The following is an 18,494-nucleotide window of genomic DNA, read 5'->3' on the forward strand; positions in this document are numbered from 1 at the left end:
ACTTGGTATATCATCATCAAACTGAAACTGGCCTCATGGAGTTTAAAGCCAGAACTTTAGAGGTAAATTTACAGTAGGGCTCCACGCTGCTTTGTTTTCTAGTCTGGATGTCATCAAGAAGCCTGGATTATTTGGAGCTTTTGGAGACTCCAGAGGGTTAAATATCTGTAAAATGCACTGTTGAATCCAAAGAAATGTTGAATCTATAGTAATAACTACATTTCAGTGTGTTCGTCATTTGAGCAGTGGATGGTGTGTGTGTGTGTGTGTGTGTGTGTGTGTGTGTGTGTGTGTGTGCTGAAACATGTGTGTGAAAAACGTTCAGTTTGTCTATGAGATTCATCACATTGGCAGGAAGGCGACTTAAAGAGACAAAAGGGAGAAAAAAGAGCGACAGAGCAACGTAAACAAGGTCTCCCTCCGTCAGCAGCTCCTAGCCAATCACAGCCCGCACCCAGCCGTCTCTATGACAACAGTGACATCACTTGCCTGACGACCGTGTGTCTCTCCCGTGTGTGTCTGTGTGTGTGCGAGTGTGTTTGAGTAGAGATTGAGGGAGACAAGAGGTGATGACTCACCACGGCCCACGCACACTTACACACACGTCCATCATTGTGTGTGTGTGTGTGTGTGTATGTGTAAAGTGTGTATTTGCAGGGTTGTCTGCATGCATTTGTGCAATGTGTAAATGTACTGTGTGTTTCTGTGTGTGCATGTTTACACATTGTAAAGATGTGTGCCTGTGTGTGTGTGTGTGTGTGTGTGGCTTGTGTACATGTGTGTACATTTGTGTATATGTGTGTGCATGGCTTCCTTCTTACTCTTTGGCTTGTAAAACACAATAAATAATCCCTCCTGTCAAATCAAACACTTGTGTTTTCCTTTTAGTTTCAAATTATAATTTTATTTTTATTCCATTTTATTAAATTCTGACCTGAATTAAAGGGTTATTTTCCAGAAATTAACTGTATTATTTTACAGTTTTTTCTTCTTGTTTGTTTTTCTAATTTAGTGCAAATGGAATAAAAAGGGAAATTACTTTTAATACAAATGTTAAAAAATTAAGACAATGGGACAGTATTTAGTTACTATCACTATAAAAAGAGAAAATCATATTTCTGAATGTAAAATTAAGGCAGCTTTCTGTTTTCTTACAGTTAAACATAAAATTTTTCTGTTTTGTCAAAAAAATTTTTTTACATTAAATTCCAAAGTTTTACTGTAAGAAAACAGAAAATGTCCTTAATTTTAAACTCAGCAATATGTATATGAAATTTTGATTAACGCATTATTATTAATATGTTAAATATTATCCTTGACTGAAGAACTGGGTCAAATAAAACTCGTATAATTTAATCTACAAATCAAAAAAGATGCAAGAAGTGATGTACATTTTAAAGAAAAAATAAATAAATAAATAAGCATAAACAACTAAATGATTAATCAATGACAGAAATCTTTCAATTAAAACAACTAATAAGTTGTCTTATTGAGTGAGAGAGTAACTTTAATTTGCAGCAAAAGGAAAAGTAACTAATTACTAAAAAAACTGGTTTTCATTAACAAACAAGCAAGGCTGAAACACCATGTTGTGTCAAAACAAACAAACAAACAAACAACAATTTATATTTATAAATAAGAAATAAGAAATCAGCAATAAGTGTCTGCTAAATGATTAAATGTAAATTAATTGAGCTGCAGATGTGAAATTATGATCCTGGTTCAAACTGAATATATTTCTAATGTATAAATATAAATGTTTGTTTGTTTGTTTTTACAAATGACCAGCAGGTGGCGCTATTACCAACACAAAAACCTTTTTTGCTAATAACTCCCACATAATATGTTACACACTGTTAAACCTTATATCTACGTGTTCCCCCATGGAGCTGTATTGTTTGATGTAGGCCACGCCCACTTTTGCGGTAAATTTCCATTCGCAAAATCAAAAAAATTCCAATACTCACTTTTTCAAACTCCTCCTATGCCATTTGCACCAAACTTTGAATGTAGCATCTGTAGACAGCATTGACAAAAAGTTATCAAAACAATTGTGATAGTTCAAACATTACTCAAGCTATTAAATGACAACTTCCTGTAGATGTTGGTCAAAAGAAGAATTGTTACATATCTTGGTAAAATACCTTCCCATTACCACAACAATTTTGCTTATTGTATTGCATGGCGCAATGAGGGTTTGTGCAAAATTCTGCCAATAGGTGCATCTTTTATTGCTAAATGACCAAACAGCTTCATTTTCTTCACTTTTGATTGTACATTGTGTGTGTGTGTGTGTGTGTGTGTGTGTGTGTGTGGGAGGTTGTTTGTGGATGTGGATGTGTGGGTGTGCATGGGGACGTTTTCCATCTAATGAATGAAGATAATCTAGTCTTACACATTCATTTCCTATGCCGGTGAATGTGTGAAGACCATACGTGTTACAAAGTTGATTTGACAACTAAAAATTCAACTCGAATAGACTCGAAGACCACAGGACGGATAACATCACTGTCCAGATTATGATCTGGAGCCAACTTCACGTGTTTGATACGAGTCCAGCCCTGAACACGGAGGCCAATATACACTGATAATCAAAGCGCCACATGTTGGACACAGGAAATTACATTTAACCCCTTCCTGCACTGTCTGAAACAGACAGTTAAGATATGCGTGATCGGCCGATGGGGGGGTAGACGACACACCCTGACAGCAGCATGTTCCCACATGTGTGGACTGCGAGGGCCAATTCAGTACTGCTTTCAGCCCTAGTTATGTATTTATTTTCCATAAAGGGCCAGTGTCATGTCTCTCCTCTGCAGGTTTCACATCAGATCATAAAAGCAGAGCCGGCTCAAGCCTCCATGGGGCTCTAAGCAACATTCAATTTCGGGGCCCTCTATTTCTGCCAATAATATTGATTGATGATCATTCGCACACCTACTACAAACTCATTGCGGTTCTGGCAGTGTTGTTTACATTATGCTATTGTCAGCCTGATATGTCTTCACACATTAAAGGGGGTGTCCCAGTTAATTACATAAATAATACCAATACAATAATGATACAAATGATACCAATGAATGAATGATGTCCAGGGTGTCACATGTGTTTTTTAATCTAGAAATGTATCACATTCAACTATAGAGTGACTTGGGGTTGATTTACACAACAATCCAAATGGTAAAGCATTATTTTTACTGTAAAAGTGTCATCTGGTTTATTATTTTTGAAAAACGTGAAAACATTCCTTTATCTTTGCGTTGATGACATACAATTGTATTTTTGTACAATAATATATCTTTGATCATATAGAAAGTGTCACTCATGCATGCAAAATATTAAACAAAATATGTACATATTTTTTGTTAATTGCTCTTGGGGGGCCCCCTAGTGGCCACGGGGCCCTAAGCAGTCGCTTAGTTCGCTTATGCCTTGGGCCGGCTCTGCATAAAAGTGTAACAAAGAAACAAACTTGTGTTGTCCCTTCCTGTGCAGATGGTCTGTTCGGACAGTGCCGGGCTCGTCACCAGGACCCCGTCCAGTACCAGGTGTCTGTCCCCGTCCTGCACAGGATGCAGGAGGTCCTCAAAGACCTGATGGTGCAAGGTGAGTCTATGCTATGGGCTGAAATATGTGCCACCAGAAACTGAATTTGAAATATTTATATTTGAATTTGAATTGCTTAACTTGAATAATTGCATTAAAAAACAGAATTTGAATTTGTATATTTCAAATTGAATCATTGCATTGAAAAACTGAATCTGAATTGTAATTTGAAATTGAATTTATTAGTTTGGAACTGAACAGTTCTCATAATTCAAATTCAGTTCGCAAAATTCAATTTAAATTTTCTGTGACGAACATCCGGGTAGTTGAGGCAGAGCAAAAAAACTAAATATATTTCATTTTTATATGAATGAACAATAATAACGAGGCACAATTCATTGTTTTGTGTTAAAACAATATTTTCTATATTTTTAAACATATTTTTGATAAACAAATTCATTACTGTAATGCGTCCAGATAAGAATGTAATGGTTTCCCCACACTTATATACAATAAATATTTAATACATTTATAAAAATAAATATACATTTGTTTAAAAATATATAATTTAACAGAATATAATCAAACATAATGGTTTTTAACAATATAGCTTAAAGAACAAAATCTGAATGAAAATTGATGAGGAAAAAATGGTTAATTATTCAGTAATGATAGAATTGTTTGCATTAAAATATGTGTATATTTTAATAAAATACATTTTGGTGATACCAGCTACCCTTGTGCATATTTAAGTGCTTGCCAAAGAAAAAAAAAACAATTTAAATTTAAAAATGTGTTACTGTAATGAATTTTGCTCACAGTGTCTCTAAAAATGTCAGAAAATACCTTAAAATTCTTTAAATAGATAAAAAAAAATTCATATTAAACAGTGACTTTAGATTGTATGTGTTATAAAGGGGCAAAGAAAATATGTATTCAATGCTCTTGTATTTTTGCTATGAACTGTACCATGTTCATGAGAATCACCTGTTTGTGTCCCCTTGGTGCTGCACAGGTCTGACCTGGAAGGACGAAGTCACCCAGGCGATCATCAGCAGAGAGCTGAGTGGCGTTCCCACAGTCGGCTCCGCCTCCAGACTTTACGACAAGTCCCCAAAACAGTAAGAAGAAAACTTTCAACAAAACCAGCAGCAAGGACAACAACATACAGAATGCATCTGCAATGTAAAAAAAAAACCTGTTGTTTTTACGGTAAAAAGACGGCAGCTGTGGTTGCCAGAACTTTACCGTAATAACCGTAAAAAATATGGGATAACTTTTTTTAATATTACGGTAAAATGATATTAGCAAGTTTTTCCATTAAAAGAAATGCTGTTTTGCCATATAATTGACCAGAATTTATTTTAGAAATGCCACATAAATTATAGATATTGTATATGTATATATATTACAGTATATTTTTGTTACAAACACAGTGCCAGTGTATTTCACAGTGGAGTGATGTATTTAAAAATTTTAAAAATACTGTTTCGGCTGATGTACGTATACATTTACGTGTTTCATTGTTACTGAAACTGAATTAACCCATTCATAATTTTACGGCCTTTTACTGTCATGGTTTAGCAGTTTTTCACTGTAAAATCTACAGTGATGAACTTCTGGAATATCTGGATGAAAACTATTCAATTCCAAACTGCATTAAGAAAATAGCACATTTTGTTCTTTGTAAACATCTGTGTGCAGAATCTTGTTCAAAAACAATACACAGATATATAATATAATATAATATAATATAATATAATATGATATAATATAATATAATATAATATAAATTCAGACTTTACGACAAGTCCCCAAAACAGTAAGAAGAAAACTTTCAACAAAACCAGCAGCAAGGAAAACAACATACAGACCTGTGTTTGTAATATTCGTTTATAATTCCTAGGTTGGCCAGACTGTCGGGCCCCAGAGAGCTGAGGGTCCCAGGCCCCAGAGTGCAGAGGGTCCCGAGGCCCGAGGACCCGGCTGACCCTGACATGATGCAGCAGTACGTTGACTACATGATCCTGGACCCAGGATCCAGATCCTCTGTCCACATGCAGACGCCCCTGCTGGACCCCTACACCTACCACCAGGTGGGGACATCACACACACACACACACACACACAAATATGGAATATTTACTACAAAGTGTCATGATAAATAATTTAACAGTAAGATATAAAATGAGATTATTAAAAAACATGTATTTCAGCTTTAATTAGAAGGCAAAGGCCATTTCCAACACTGTAAAAAAACTAGTTATTTTCCAGATATTATCTGTTTTATTTGCAAATGTGCATTTCTATGCTGACGACACAGTTATTTACTGCTGTGGATCAACTGTTGTTCAGGCTGTTGAATCTTTGCAGAAAGCTTTTGTAGCTGTGCAACACCCATTAATGCACTTGAAACTGGTTCTCAATGCTGATAAAACAAAGCTTATGTTGTTTTCCAACAGTAAAAAAAATGCCTCAAATTGCCCCCAGTGTCCACTCTTGAGGGCAGCGAAATAGAGGTGGTTCATATGTATAAATACTTTGGAGTGTTAATTGATGACTCACTCACCTTCAAGCCACGTATAGAAAATCTTGTGAAGAAGTTGAGGCTAAAATTGCATTTTTATTTTCGAAATACGATGGAAAGAAATAAAGATGGGAAACCAGACCATAGAGTTTAATTACAGTGAATTCTATGAACTATAAAAATAAAAATAAATGACATCATATTGCTAACTGTAAAGTGAAGGCAACTTTCTGTTTTCTTACAGTAGAGTTTAAAATGTAATTTATTTTTTTATTTTGATTCTTAACACCATCATGTTAAAATAAAATAAAAACTTACATTTAATTAAAGTTAAATATATTTATTTCATTTCACTTCATTATATTTTATTTTAATTTAATACATTTAATATTTTATTTAATATTTGTTGTTTTTTAATTATTTTTTAAAAAGAGATATAAACTGTATATTATCCATATTTTTAAAGAAATTATCTGTAAAATAATTTATGGTTGTTTACTGTTTGACGGTAAGACTTTTTAAAATTTATTTTTATTATTTTTACAGTATACTAAAAGTAATGTGGAATTAAAATTGAATTTTAACGAGTATACAAACCAGCAAACCACACACATCCACTACCCACATTCAGCAGACATATAAATGAATATAAATAGATATAAATAAAAAATAAAAAATAAAAGTAGATATAAATAAGTACAAATAAATAAATACAAATATACATAATCACGAATAATATAAATAGATAATATAATAAAATTAAAAATAACAATTAAAAATAGATATAGATAAATAAAAATAAATAAATATCAATATACATAATCATGAATAAATATAAATAGATATAAATGAATATAGATAAAGATATAAAAATATCCCCTCGACAGGTGGCGGATGTGTGACCATGAATGAGTCTGACATTATAATAATTAAGATGTGTTATTGTAAAGTTATTCTGCCCTCTAGTGGCCAAAAACAGCCTGTTTTTTGTTTCCTGTGTGTTGCAGCAGCAGTACGGCCTCCAGGAGGAGGAGGAGCGCTCCCTAAACTCTCTGGACAACAATCCGGCCTTCCCGATCCTCTCCTCCCCCTCAAGATCCAGATCCCGAGGAAACCCGGTGGATCGAGACCGGCAGATTCTCCAGGACCTGATGTCCTATTACCTCACCTCCCCTTCTTCTTCCTCCTCTTCCTCCCCCGTGCAGTCGCTCTCCAGCCACAGAGCTGCAGGATTTCCCTCGTCATCCTCCTCCTCCTTCTTCCCAGACCTGGACTTCCCGCTGGACTATGGAGAGGACTATGTTTCCCAGGTGGCTCAGCTCCGCAAGCAGCCGCAGCAGCAGCAGCAGGAGCAGGAGCAGGAGCAACAGCAGGAGCAGCAGGAGCAGCAGGAGCAACAGGAGGAGCAAGAGGAGAAGAAGGCGCAGGAGGAATACAACGCCCTGTCAGGACTGGATGGTGAGAAAGGAGCAGAAATAAACATTTTACAGACAGAAAGTAACATTTTACAGATATAACATTATAATATACAGAAACATGCAGTGGTGGAAAGTTATTTAGCAGTAATTTAGCATTCAGTTCCAGTTATTCTTCTCTTTACTGCACTGCATTTATTTGATACCATCAGTTGCTTTCCAGATTTACCCTTTGAACCCCAACAAGCAGTTTCAGAGCGTTTTTTCCCCCACTGTGGCCTTGTTTTTCATTACATTATATAAAATATTTCATAAAGAATATAAAAGTCCTACAGCTCTATGGAATCAGCACAATCATGACTAGAAGTGTGAACAACTCAAACATGACTTTTCTGCAGAATAACATAGTTAAAATTATATAAATCATAAAAAGTTTTTAAAAAATGTTTAAAACTTGAATCTATATATACATATATAAGACTTTTCGAATTGTCCAAAAAATGCCACAAATGTTCTCCTCATAAATTCTACATATTTTACTATTTCCATGTTTCCAGCCTCTCCTGTCCTCTCCTCTCAGCTCTGTGTAAACATATTTTAAGTGTTTTTACATACAACCGTTGGTCTCAGCATCAATCAATCATGGCTTCACAATGTCGCTGAGGAGCAGAAGTTTTTATGTTTTCAGTGACACATGTAGAATAAAGTGATTTTGTCAGAAATATCACTATTTTAAGCTTTGTTTTCGTTACTTTTTCTAGCTGAAATCTATTTATTTACAGTGTCTTTCTACGATAAAATGTGGATTTTTGGTGGTCTTTTAAAGAAAACATACATTTCATTAGGAATCGGGCTTGTAACTGGAGAGTCGCTGGTTCGAATCCCGGTACTGACAGGTCTAGGACTGAAGTGCCCTTGAGCAAGGCACCTAACCCCCCTCCACAGCTCCCCGGGCGCAGTAATGTGCTGCCCACTGCTCCTTGCATGGTGTGTTCACTTGTGTGTAAAAAAGGATGGGTTAAATGCAGAGGTTGAATTTCCCCATTGTGGGATTAATAAAGTACTCTTCTTCTTCTTCTTCTTCAGGCCGGTTTGGGGTTTCAGAGCAACAATAGTAACAACAATAATAGCAATAAAAATATAGGACTAATGAGTAGATGTTTGCCTGTGTGCTGTTGTTTCTTAGAGCGCTCTCTGCAGCGGCTCGCTCTGCTGCTCGATCACTACGGCCTCAACATGAAGGACCTGTCCCCGGAGCAGAGAGACAACCTGCCAGCCGCTCTGAAGCAGCTGCAGCTGGAGAGCTCCTTCACTCAGAAACAAAGCAAAGGTCAGAGAGCGACAAACCATTCATCACGTTTAATCAAGCTATGCTTAAAAATCGATATTGGCATCAAGTAGGTCTCCTGTCCTTATCCCAGTTTACATGCAACTGAGAAAATCTAATAACTGACGGGAACGTGTCCTCCTCCTCAAAACTGGGAGGTTATATGCATCGTTTCAGCAGGTTAATATGGCGCCCTTTCTGTTGACCTCAGTTAGCTATGTGAGCGGCTAATGTGAGACCAGCTAATGCAACGGGCTAATGTGACCGGCTAATGTGCGACCGGCTAATGTGACAGGCTAATGTGCAACCAGCTAATGTGACTGGCTATTGTGCGATTGGCTAATGTGCGACCGGCTAATGCTACCAGCAAATGTGCAACCGGCTAATGCCGCCAGAAAATGCGCGACCAGCTAATGTGATTGGCTAATGCGACCAGCTAATGCGACCAGCTAATGTGCGACCGGTTAATATGACCAGCTAATCTGCGACTGGCTAATGTGCGACCGACAAATGCGCGACTGGCTAATGTGACGGCTAATGTGACTGGCTAATGTGCAACCCGCTAATTTGCGACCGGCTAATGTAACCGGCTTTCTTGGATATTTTTGTTCCAGGGTCATACTTACTCACCATATTTGTTGCCTCCACCATTAATAAGGAATCCAAAAATTACTTTGTGAACTCATCTTTCCATGTACTTTTGTTGTTATTAAATGTAGCCCCCATTTGACTTAAATTAAAAAAAGATATAATTATATAAGATATAAATATATAAGATTCACAGAGGCTGTTCTTTAGTTTAAGCTTCTGTTTTTTAATCTTTAACTTTTGGGTTAAAAATGACACCCAAGTACATTCACTGTAAAAAAGAAAAAAAAAATTTAATTTAATTTACGGTTGTGGTTGCCAGAACTTTACCGAAAAAAATACAGTGTGTGGGTTTTCTACTGCAAATTTAAATGTAAATATCAGCAAAAACTGTAATTTAGACTGAATAATCCTGTTATTTTTAGGGTACTTGTGTCATTGTGACATCATGGTATTTCTCCATTAATTTTTCATGAAAATTGTTTCATGACAGTAAAAAAATAAAAGTTTTGTGCTAATCTGGAAATTGTGTGTCTACTACAGTGATATACAATTTTTAATTCTACGCCCTATTTCTGATCTAATTTGACAGTGTTTTACCGTAATTTCTATAAACATTTTTTACAGTGTATAAATATAATTTTTCTTGCATTGCTGATGGTTGCATTATGTTTTTGTTTGTATTTAGATAAATATGGGAAAAATTCTGCCACAGGAAAGAAGGTGAGCTCATTGATTATTAGTTGCTAAAACGTACAATATACACATATGAAATAAAGGGGAGTACTAAAAGTATTTCATAATTTATTGCCTTTATTCATCAGGTCACAGAGGGGTCAATGGAGTACAAGACAGCTGCCAAAGAGGCTCCGCCCTCCACCAACAAGCCCCCCAAGCTAGATGGAGCCCAGAAAGATCTGAGTCCCGCTGACACCAACAAGGAACCAGCCGCAGGAGAAGAGCGGTATGGTTACATCGTCACCAACCAGAGGTACCAAAAAAATCTGTTTGTGTGTCTGTGTGTGTGTGTGTGTGTGTGTGTGTGTGTGTGTGTGTGTGTGTGTGTGTGTGAGTCACTGATGTAGATGCCAGGAAAAGTAAGGAGAGCATCTTGGAAGGAAGAAGTGTCCAAAGTACAAAATCTTTCCACTGGGGTGCCTCAAGGATCAGTCCTAGGCCCCCTTCTCTTCTCAATTTACACCAGCTCACTTGGCACAATCATCCATAATCATGGCTTCTCATACCATTGTTATGCCGATGATACCCAGCTGTTCCTTTCCTTCCCACCAAACGACCCAACAATCTCCGCCCGCATCTCTGCTTGTCTTGTGGACATCTCCACATGGTTGACAGAACACCACCTTCAGCTTAACCTCTCATAGACGGAACTCCTTGTCATCTCACCCCGTCCCACCTTATATCAGCCTATCATTCTTCAGCTTGGATCCTTGGCTGCACGTCTGGTCTTCAACCAGCCCAGGAGAGCACATGTTACTCCGCTCCTCATCTCTCTGACCTGGCTACCGGTCACAGCCCACATCAAATCCAAAGCATTGTCTCTTGCCTACAAAAAGCAACGGGCACAGCCCCTTCTTATCTGAACTCCCTTGTTCAGATTCACAAACCCTCCCATACACTACGCTCCTCCAGTGAAAGACGTCTGGCTCCTCTGCCACTGAAGGCCTCTGCGTCTCAAACCAGACTCTTCTCCTCTGTAGGAACGAACTTCCACACACTTCCATCCGTTCTGCTGAGTCCTTCTCAGTGTTTAATAAGAGACTGAAGACCAACTCTTCACTGAACACCTTCACTCTTGATCTACACTGATGACTATGGCAGTATGGCAGTATGGCAGAGGGTGGAAGAAAAGAATAATACAATAAAGAAGAGGAAAGGATACAAAAATAAAGAAAAAGGAAGAGAGTGGAGGATAAATAAAAAAGTGGAGGAAGCAAAGTATGAAAAGAATAAAGCAAAATTAAATGTACAAGAAATTGAAATGCCCAAACATCTCACATGAAAATATAGAAAAGTGCAATCCCTTCCAGTTGTGCTTGCAGCAAAATCTGATTTTTTCTGATGATTTCCAAATGTCTTTTTCAAAGTTGGTGTGTTTTTCCATATGATCACACACAACCTTTTCTAGGGTTTACAGATGCGTAAAAGAGAAATCCAATGAATGGCAATAATAATAGGCTAAATAAAAATAATATTTAAAGAACGTCTAAAAGGCACTTACTTACTTAACATCTGCAAAGAGTGCCTGAGTCTCTGTGTGTTTATGTGTGTTTTTATGTTAGCATGTTTTTTATGTTTGTTTATGTGGATGTGGGTGTGTGTGTGTGTGTGTGTGGTGTGTGTGTGTGTGTGTTCTGTTGCCGCAGCCCCCTCAGTCTGAACGACGGGGTGCGTCTGTTGGAGCTGCTGTCAGAGAGGATCGGCCTCTCCGCCGGCTACTTCAAAAACATCAGGTAACTCCTCCACCTGCTGCCCTGAGCCAGCAAAATAATACAAAAATGTAAAAGAGAAAAAAGAAGAGGAAATCAATGCAGAAATAGAAGGGGGAAAATAAGAAACAATGAAAGAAAGAGAAAAAATATTTTAAAAATACAAAAAATAACCAAAACAAAATATTCTGACAATATTCATTTTTTTCTCCATTGTACTGAATTAAAATAACATTTATTCATATATGTATATATATATAGAAGAATAATTGTCATTTTAATTCAGTACAATGGAGAAAAAACTGAATATTGTCAGAACATTAGGGAAATTAGAGATAAAATAAACAGTGAAATTAATCTAAAATGATATTTTTTCACAAAAAATGACTGCAATTTATGACGTGAGAACAGTTTAATTTAATTCAAGTAATTAATTGATTGTTTGTCTTTGTATGTTTTCATATATTTTGCTTGTGAAATCTTGAACAATTAGTGGAATAAAAAAGAAATAAATTCCCTCTTAGATGCAGTGAAGCATAAGTAGAAAGCGACATGAAAAGGAAGTAAGTGCTTGAGTAATTCTACTTGTACTGCTCTTGTGTTTTGTCCTCTGCAGCGTTGTTGGACCTTCGATCAGCTTCAGGATCAGACCCAATGGCAAGAACCTGACGGCCGGAGACGTTGCTGAACACGCCGGTACATCATCCACAAAATACACCTACTATTACTATAAATACTACTGCTACTGCACTCACTGTCTACACTGTAAAAAATGTCTTAGCTTTTTTTTAAAACTACTAAACCATGACAGTAAAAGACGTAAAATGATAAATGGGTTAATTCAGTTTCAGTAACAATGAAACACTGTAAATTTATATATGAGCCAAAATACTATTTTTTACTTTTTTCTTTTTTTTCTTTTTGAAAAATACATTACTCCACTGTAAAATACTCTGGCACCGTGTTTGTAACAAAAATATACTGTCATTTTTGCATTTATCTTTTGTAAAAAAAAAAAACTTTTTCTCACTGTTAAATGTACTAAACACCATATCTCTAACAAAAATATACTGTAATATTTAATGGTAAAATCTTTAATTTATGCAGCATTTATAAAGTATTTTCTTGTCAATTATATGGCAGAACAGCGTTTGTTTTGATGAAAAACTTTTTATTTATACGGTAAAAAATGAAATAAAATGGCAATCTTAAACGTGAAATCAGTGCCAATATGTTTTCATCGTAATATTAAAAACAGTTCTACCGTATTTATTACGGTAAAGTTCTGGCAACCACAGCTGCCGTTTTTTTTACCGTAAAGACAACAGTTTTTTTTTTACAGTGTAGCCAAACACTTACTGTCAAATAGCAGTAAATATCTGTATTTAAAACATACATGTAGATTAACTTTTTTTTCACTTCAATATTACAGGAAGTGTTAAGAAACTTTTGCTGCCAGACTTTTTACCATTTTTTTTACGATTTTGTTTGACTATTTTTTAGCATTAAATTTAAAGTTCTATAATGAGAAAACAGAAAGTAGCCTTACTTTTATATTCAGCACTATGATATGTATTTTTGTAGGTCTATTATTTATTTATTTACATCGAATAGACCATTTGAATAATCCTGTAAAAGATCTATAATGTCCCAAAAAATACAATTTACAGATAGTAACTTCCATTTTATGGTCAGTATATTTGGAATAATTTTCCCTGTTTTTATGGCATTTGCACAAAACAAACCAAAAATCGAAAGAATAACTGTTTTTTTTTGTTTTGTTTTGTTTTTTACAATAATTTTCCCGTTTTTATGGCATTTGCACAAAACAAAATAAAATTTAAACAATAAGTGTTTGTTTTAATTTTACAATGTAGTCCATATTTTTCTTTCTTGTTTGTTTGTTTTAAGTTGCAGAGAAGAACTTCCTGCAGTCTGAGACAGGCCTGAAGGTTCTACAGGGAGGAGCTGGACAGGTAGGTGTTCCTCCTCCGCCTCCTCCTCCTCCTCCTCCTCCTCCTCCTCCTCCTCCTCCTCCTCCTCCTCCTCCTCCTCCTCCTCCTCCTCCTCCTCCTCCTCCTCCTCTTCTTCTTCTTCTTCTTCCTCCTCCTTTTCCTCCTTCTCCTCCTCTTCCTCCTCCTCCTTCTCCTCCTCCTCTTCTTCTTCTTCTTCTTCCTCCTCCTCCTTCTCCTCTTCCTCCTCCTTCTCCTCCTCCTCCTCTTCCTCCTCCTCCTCCTCCTCTTCCTCCTTCTCCTCCTCCTCCTCTTCCTCCTTCTCCTCTTGCTCCTCTTTCTTCTCCTTTTCCTCCTCCTCTTCCTCCTTCTCTTCTTCCTCCTGTTTCTCCTGCTTCTCCTCCTCCTCTGCTTCCTCCTCCTCCTCCTCCTCTTCCTCCTTTTCCTCCACTTCCTCCTCTTCCTCCTCCTCTGTCTCTTCCTCCTCCTCCTTCTCCTCCTCCTCCTCTGTCTCTTCCTCCTCCTTCCTCTTCTCCTCCTCCTCCTCCTCCTCCTCATTAATGCTTGTTATTTCAGAGGAGTGATGGTGTGAAGGCGTTGCCTCTGGCAAGCCGCCTCCCTCCAGCCGGCTCCCGCTGGGTGTTTGCCACGCTGGTTGCCATGGCGTGCATCGGCAGCATCCTGGTGGCGGCCATGACCATCGCCTGCCTGCGGCACCACGCCCACCGTCTGGCAGCCAAGAAGCTGGGCCTGGGACCAGAGGGGGGCAGCTTCACACACCAGGAGTACCAGGTGAAAAACTACAAACATGTCTGAACCAAGGTTATTATAGTTATCGAAATAACGGAAACTAGAATTGAAAAAACATTTTTGTTAACTGAAATAAAAATAAAAATGAGAGTTTTAAAAAAAAAAAAGATAACTAACTCAAACTGTATTGTGTGGTTAGAAAACTAACTAAAATTATAGTGAAAATGTCCTTCATTTTCATCTTTGTTAACTTTTTTCATACGTAAACCTTTTTGGTTGATATGAAATCTATTTCATCTATCTGGTTTTATGACATAATAAACTTATCGGGGCTGAGATGGATCAGACAAAGGAAATAAAGGAAACATTTATAGTGACTTTTTTGAATCTGGCACTCAACAAATACCCCATTACAACAAAACTAAAACTAGCACTAAAACTAATAAAAACTAAACTAAAACTAAGCGTTTTCCAAAAAATGAAAACTAATTAAAACTAGCAAACTCGCTCTAAAAACGAATTAAAACTAACTGAATTTGAAAACAAAAAATCACAACAAAATTAAAACTATTACTAATGAAAAATCCCAAACTATTATAGGGAACATTTTACTGGACTTTGAATACTAAAGTACACTTTGCTGATACAAACATAGTGCTTTTACTGAGAAACCACACTGTAAAAAAAAAATCCAGGGTTGGTCATTAATAAAATAGATGTTGAAATCTGCAAATTAATATAATCGGACATAATAGATTTTTTTAAATTATTATATTATTAATTATTATTTAATGACTTTATGATCTTGAATGTTAAATTACAGTTAATTCTTTGTAAAAAATACAAATGAATAAATACGAATAAGGGAGAAAAATAGGTAACATTAAGGCATTTTTTGTTTTCTTACAGTAAAACTAATCCTAATCCTAATGCAAGAAAAAAAAAAAGTACAAACAAATTGTACAAAACAAAACAATAAAAAGTCACCAAGAATCAAATAACAGTCAACAAGTGTGAGTTATTTTACAGATAATGTATTTAAAAATAAGGATAATATAAATAATAGTATTTTTAAAAAAATGGCAACTTTATCTGCCAGACTTTTTTACTGTTTTTTTTTTTCCACATTAGATATTCACATTATATTGTTGAATGTTAAATCAAGGAAACTTTCTGTTTTCATAGAGTAAAATTTTAAATTGAATGTAATAAAACAGTTAAAAGTCTGGCAGCAGAAATTTCCAAACACTCACCATCACATATTAAAATAAAATAAAAACTTTAGTTATTTATAAAGATAATATAGATAATACATTTACTGTATATTAGTATATTCACTTTTTTTACAGATATATTTCTATATTAACATATTTTAATTTTTGTTTCAATTTGTATATATCTCTTTTCACTTACTTTTCTTTATATTCCCCCTGGAAATCAATTTAACATAATTTTTAATTAAGTGTGCTTGCAACAGCACACTTTATGTTATTCACTGGGCTTATTGAGTGTGCTTGCAAAAGAATAATAGAGTGAATGACATCATCCTTAGAGTGGAGACTTTTTTTTCTCATTTTGACTATTTTCTCGACAGACAGACACACACACATGGACACACACACACACACGGACAAACACACACACCAACACTTGCTTTATTATCTTACATGACTTCCTCCTCTTTTCCATTTTTAGAACAGTTCAAATTGTAACCTAATAATGTATGGGAGAGAGTCACGGTCCAGACGTAATCACACCCAAAATATCTTTAGAAATTTTCTAGTTTCTGATTCTGATTCTGAAAAACCAAAATCACATTAAAAAGAGATATAAGCAGTATAAATGAATGCATACCTGACTCACCAGGACCTGTGTCGCCAGCACATGGCCTCCAAAGGCGCCTTCGGACGCCTGGAAGCTGCTGCCCTCGGCGCCGTGGGAGGAGCGAGCGGAGGAGGAGGAGGAGGAGGAAGTGGAGGAGGTGTCGCTGGTGCAGGTGTAGGAGCGGGAGCAGCAGCAGGAGGAGTAGGAGGAGGAGGTGCTGACTCCAGGGTAAGCAGCGTGTCGTCCCAGTTCAGCGATGGGGCCCAGCCCAGCCCGAGCTCCCACAGCAGCACGCCGTCCTGGTGCGAGGAGCCCGCCCAGGCCAACATGGACATCTCCACAGGTCACATGATCCTGGTCAGTAGCACACGCTGTCACACCACATCTGGACATTCAATTTGCATATCACCATTTATTGTATTATTTACTATTTAAGCTTAAAACTGCATCTTTTGGCCTTTAGAGGTTTTAGGCAAGACGAGGCACATGTATTTGTGTAGCACCATTCATAAACAAGGTCATTCAAAGTGTTTTACAGAGGCATAAAATACATTAAAACAGACATTGAAAGCATGAGAAGTTGCATTAAGGGCTCCTACATTTGAAATGTGGTTGAGAGAGCTGGGAAATGTATTACACTTGGAGAAAATCAGTTACATTATATCTGCTAAAGAGGATATCTTTTTTCAAATCTGGCAACCTTTTCTTGATTTAATATCTAAAAACTGAATTAATGCTATTTTGTTGCTGTGCCATTTATGTTATACCCTTGTTTTGTTTGTCTCATGTCAAAAACTCTGTCAAAAACAAAACAAAACATGTATTGTTCTGTGTAGCTCCACCGACTATCTCTAATTTGTATATATTTTTCTGTTATGAAAACAATAAAAATAAATGCACAAAAAAAGAAGTCGCAATAAATCAGAGTAAAATGTATTAGGTCAGAAACAGTGTATTTAGTCAAAGTCAGAGTCAGATTTTCCTTAATTGTCATTGCACAGAGTATCAAGTACTAGTATAACGAGATTAGCCATCAACCCGTCCAATCGTACACTTATAACACACATACAATATGACAGAGGTGGAGAGGACAGGGAGACAGAGGTAAAAGAAAAGAAATACAGCACAACGTGAGGAGAGGAAAGGAGGAAAAAACTATGAAAAAAACCTCTGCAACATAACCACATACACAATACACGTAAAGAAATATATCTATTGTATTTGTGAGAAAACTGAGGAAAAGTTAAAAAAAACAAAAAACTAAAAAAAATTACATTATAATATGTCCAAAAATGTAAACACAATTATAATATGTAAAAAATAAATAAAAGAAAAAACACCATAATATAGTGTGTCCAAAAATAAAAAAAACCAAACACTATATTATAATATGTCCACAAATTGATAAAAACAATATATAATAATATGTCCAAAAAAAACCCCACCATGCATTAGTATATCCCCCCCAAAAAACAACAAAATACCACTATATTGTAATATATTCTGCTTGTATATTAGCAGTTGTATATATACTGTATAAACTGAGATGCTGGATAGATTATATAATGCTTGTGTCAATGATTAATTCCTTTTTCCCATTTTTTAAGTTTTAGTTTTAATTTCGTTGTGATTTTTTGTTTTCAAATTCAGTTAGTTTTAGTGAGTTTTTAGAGTGAGTTTGATAGTTTCAATAAGTTTTTATTTTTTTGAAAATGCTTAATTTTAGTGTAGTTTGTATTAGTTTTAGTGTTAGTTTAAGTTTTTTGTAATGGGGTATTTGTTGGGTGCGAAATTCAAAGAGGTCACAATAAATTTTGCCTTTATTTCCTTTGGTTTATCCATCTCAGCCCCAATAAGGTTATTAACTCTTACAGTTCCAGGTGTTTTAAATTTAGGTTGGAGTGTAGACATCCCAGTCTCAGTAAACATATTTACCATATGTTCCTGCATTCTAATAGAAACATAGCCTGGGCATATCCAGGCTATGTCTGGAATTTCCAGACGGTCTGGCAACCAAGCCAGTTTCTTAGCCCTGTTTTAGGGATCCAATCACAGAGCGGGGAGGGACGGTGAGACGATGACGCGTACTACTCGGCACTTGGAAGCTTTCCGGATCCA

General features: G+C 36.2%; 1 protein-coding gene across 5 annotated transcripts in view; it reads left to right on the forward strand.

Annotated features, from left to right (window-relative positions):
- LOC131962959 (receptor-type tyrosine-protein phosphatase-like N) overlaps nucleotides 1-18,494 on the forward strand; it is a 50,167-nt gene that overhangs the window by 21,895 nt on the left and 9,778 nt on the right. For 3 of the 5 annotated variants that reach the window (XR_009389982.1, XR_009389981.1, XM_059328073.1), the window contains exons 3-14: nucleotides 3,496-3,606; nucleotides 4,562-4,667; nucleotides 5,453-5,642; nucleotides 7,081-7,531; nucleotides 8,675-8,818; nucleotides 10,092-10,126; nucleotides 10,228-10,394; nucleotides 11,788-11,874; nucleotides 12,467-12,546; nucleotides 13,762-13,826; nucleotides 14,379-14,594; nucleotides 16,419-16,733. Coding sequence is in view for 3 of the 5 variants with exons in the window: in XM_059328073.1 (XP_059184056.1) it covers nucleotides 3,496-3,606; nucleotides 4,562-4,667; nucleotides 5,453-5,642; nucleotides 7,081-7,531; nucleotides 8,675-8,818; nucleotides 10,092-10,126; nucleotides 10,228-10,394; nucleotides 11,788-11,874; nucleotides 12,467-12,546; nucleotides 13,762-13,826; nucleotides 14,379-14,594; nucleotides 16,419-16,733 (1,967 nt within the window). In the remaining 2 variants the exon portion in view is untranslated. The remainder of the gene's footprint in view (nucleotides 1-3,495; nucleotides 3,607-4,561; nucleotides 4,668-5,452; nucleotides 5,643-7,080; nucleotides 7,532-8,674; nucleotides 8,819-10,091; nucleotides 10,127-10,227; nucleotides 10,395-11,787; nucleotides 11,875-12,466; nucleotides 12,547-13,761; nucleotides 13,827-14,378; nucleotides 14,595-16,418; nucleotides 16,734-18,494) is intronic. The other 2 variants (XM_059328074.1, XM_059328075.1) reach the window with 2 other exon arrangements.

The sequence above is a fragment of the Centropristis striata genome, chromosome 24 (assembly GCF_030273125.1).
Source record: "Centropristis striata isolate RG_2023a ecotype Rhode Island chromosome 24, C.striata_1.0, whole genome shotgun sequence".
NCBI lineage: Eukaryota > Metazoa > Chordata > Actinopteri > Perciformes > Serranidae > Centropristis > Centropristis striata.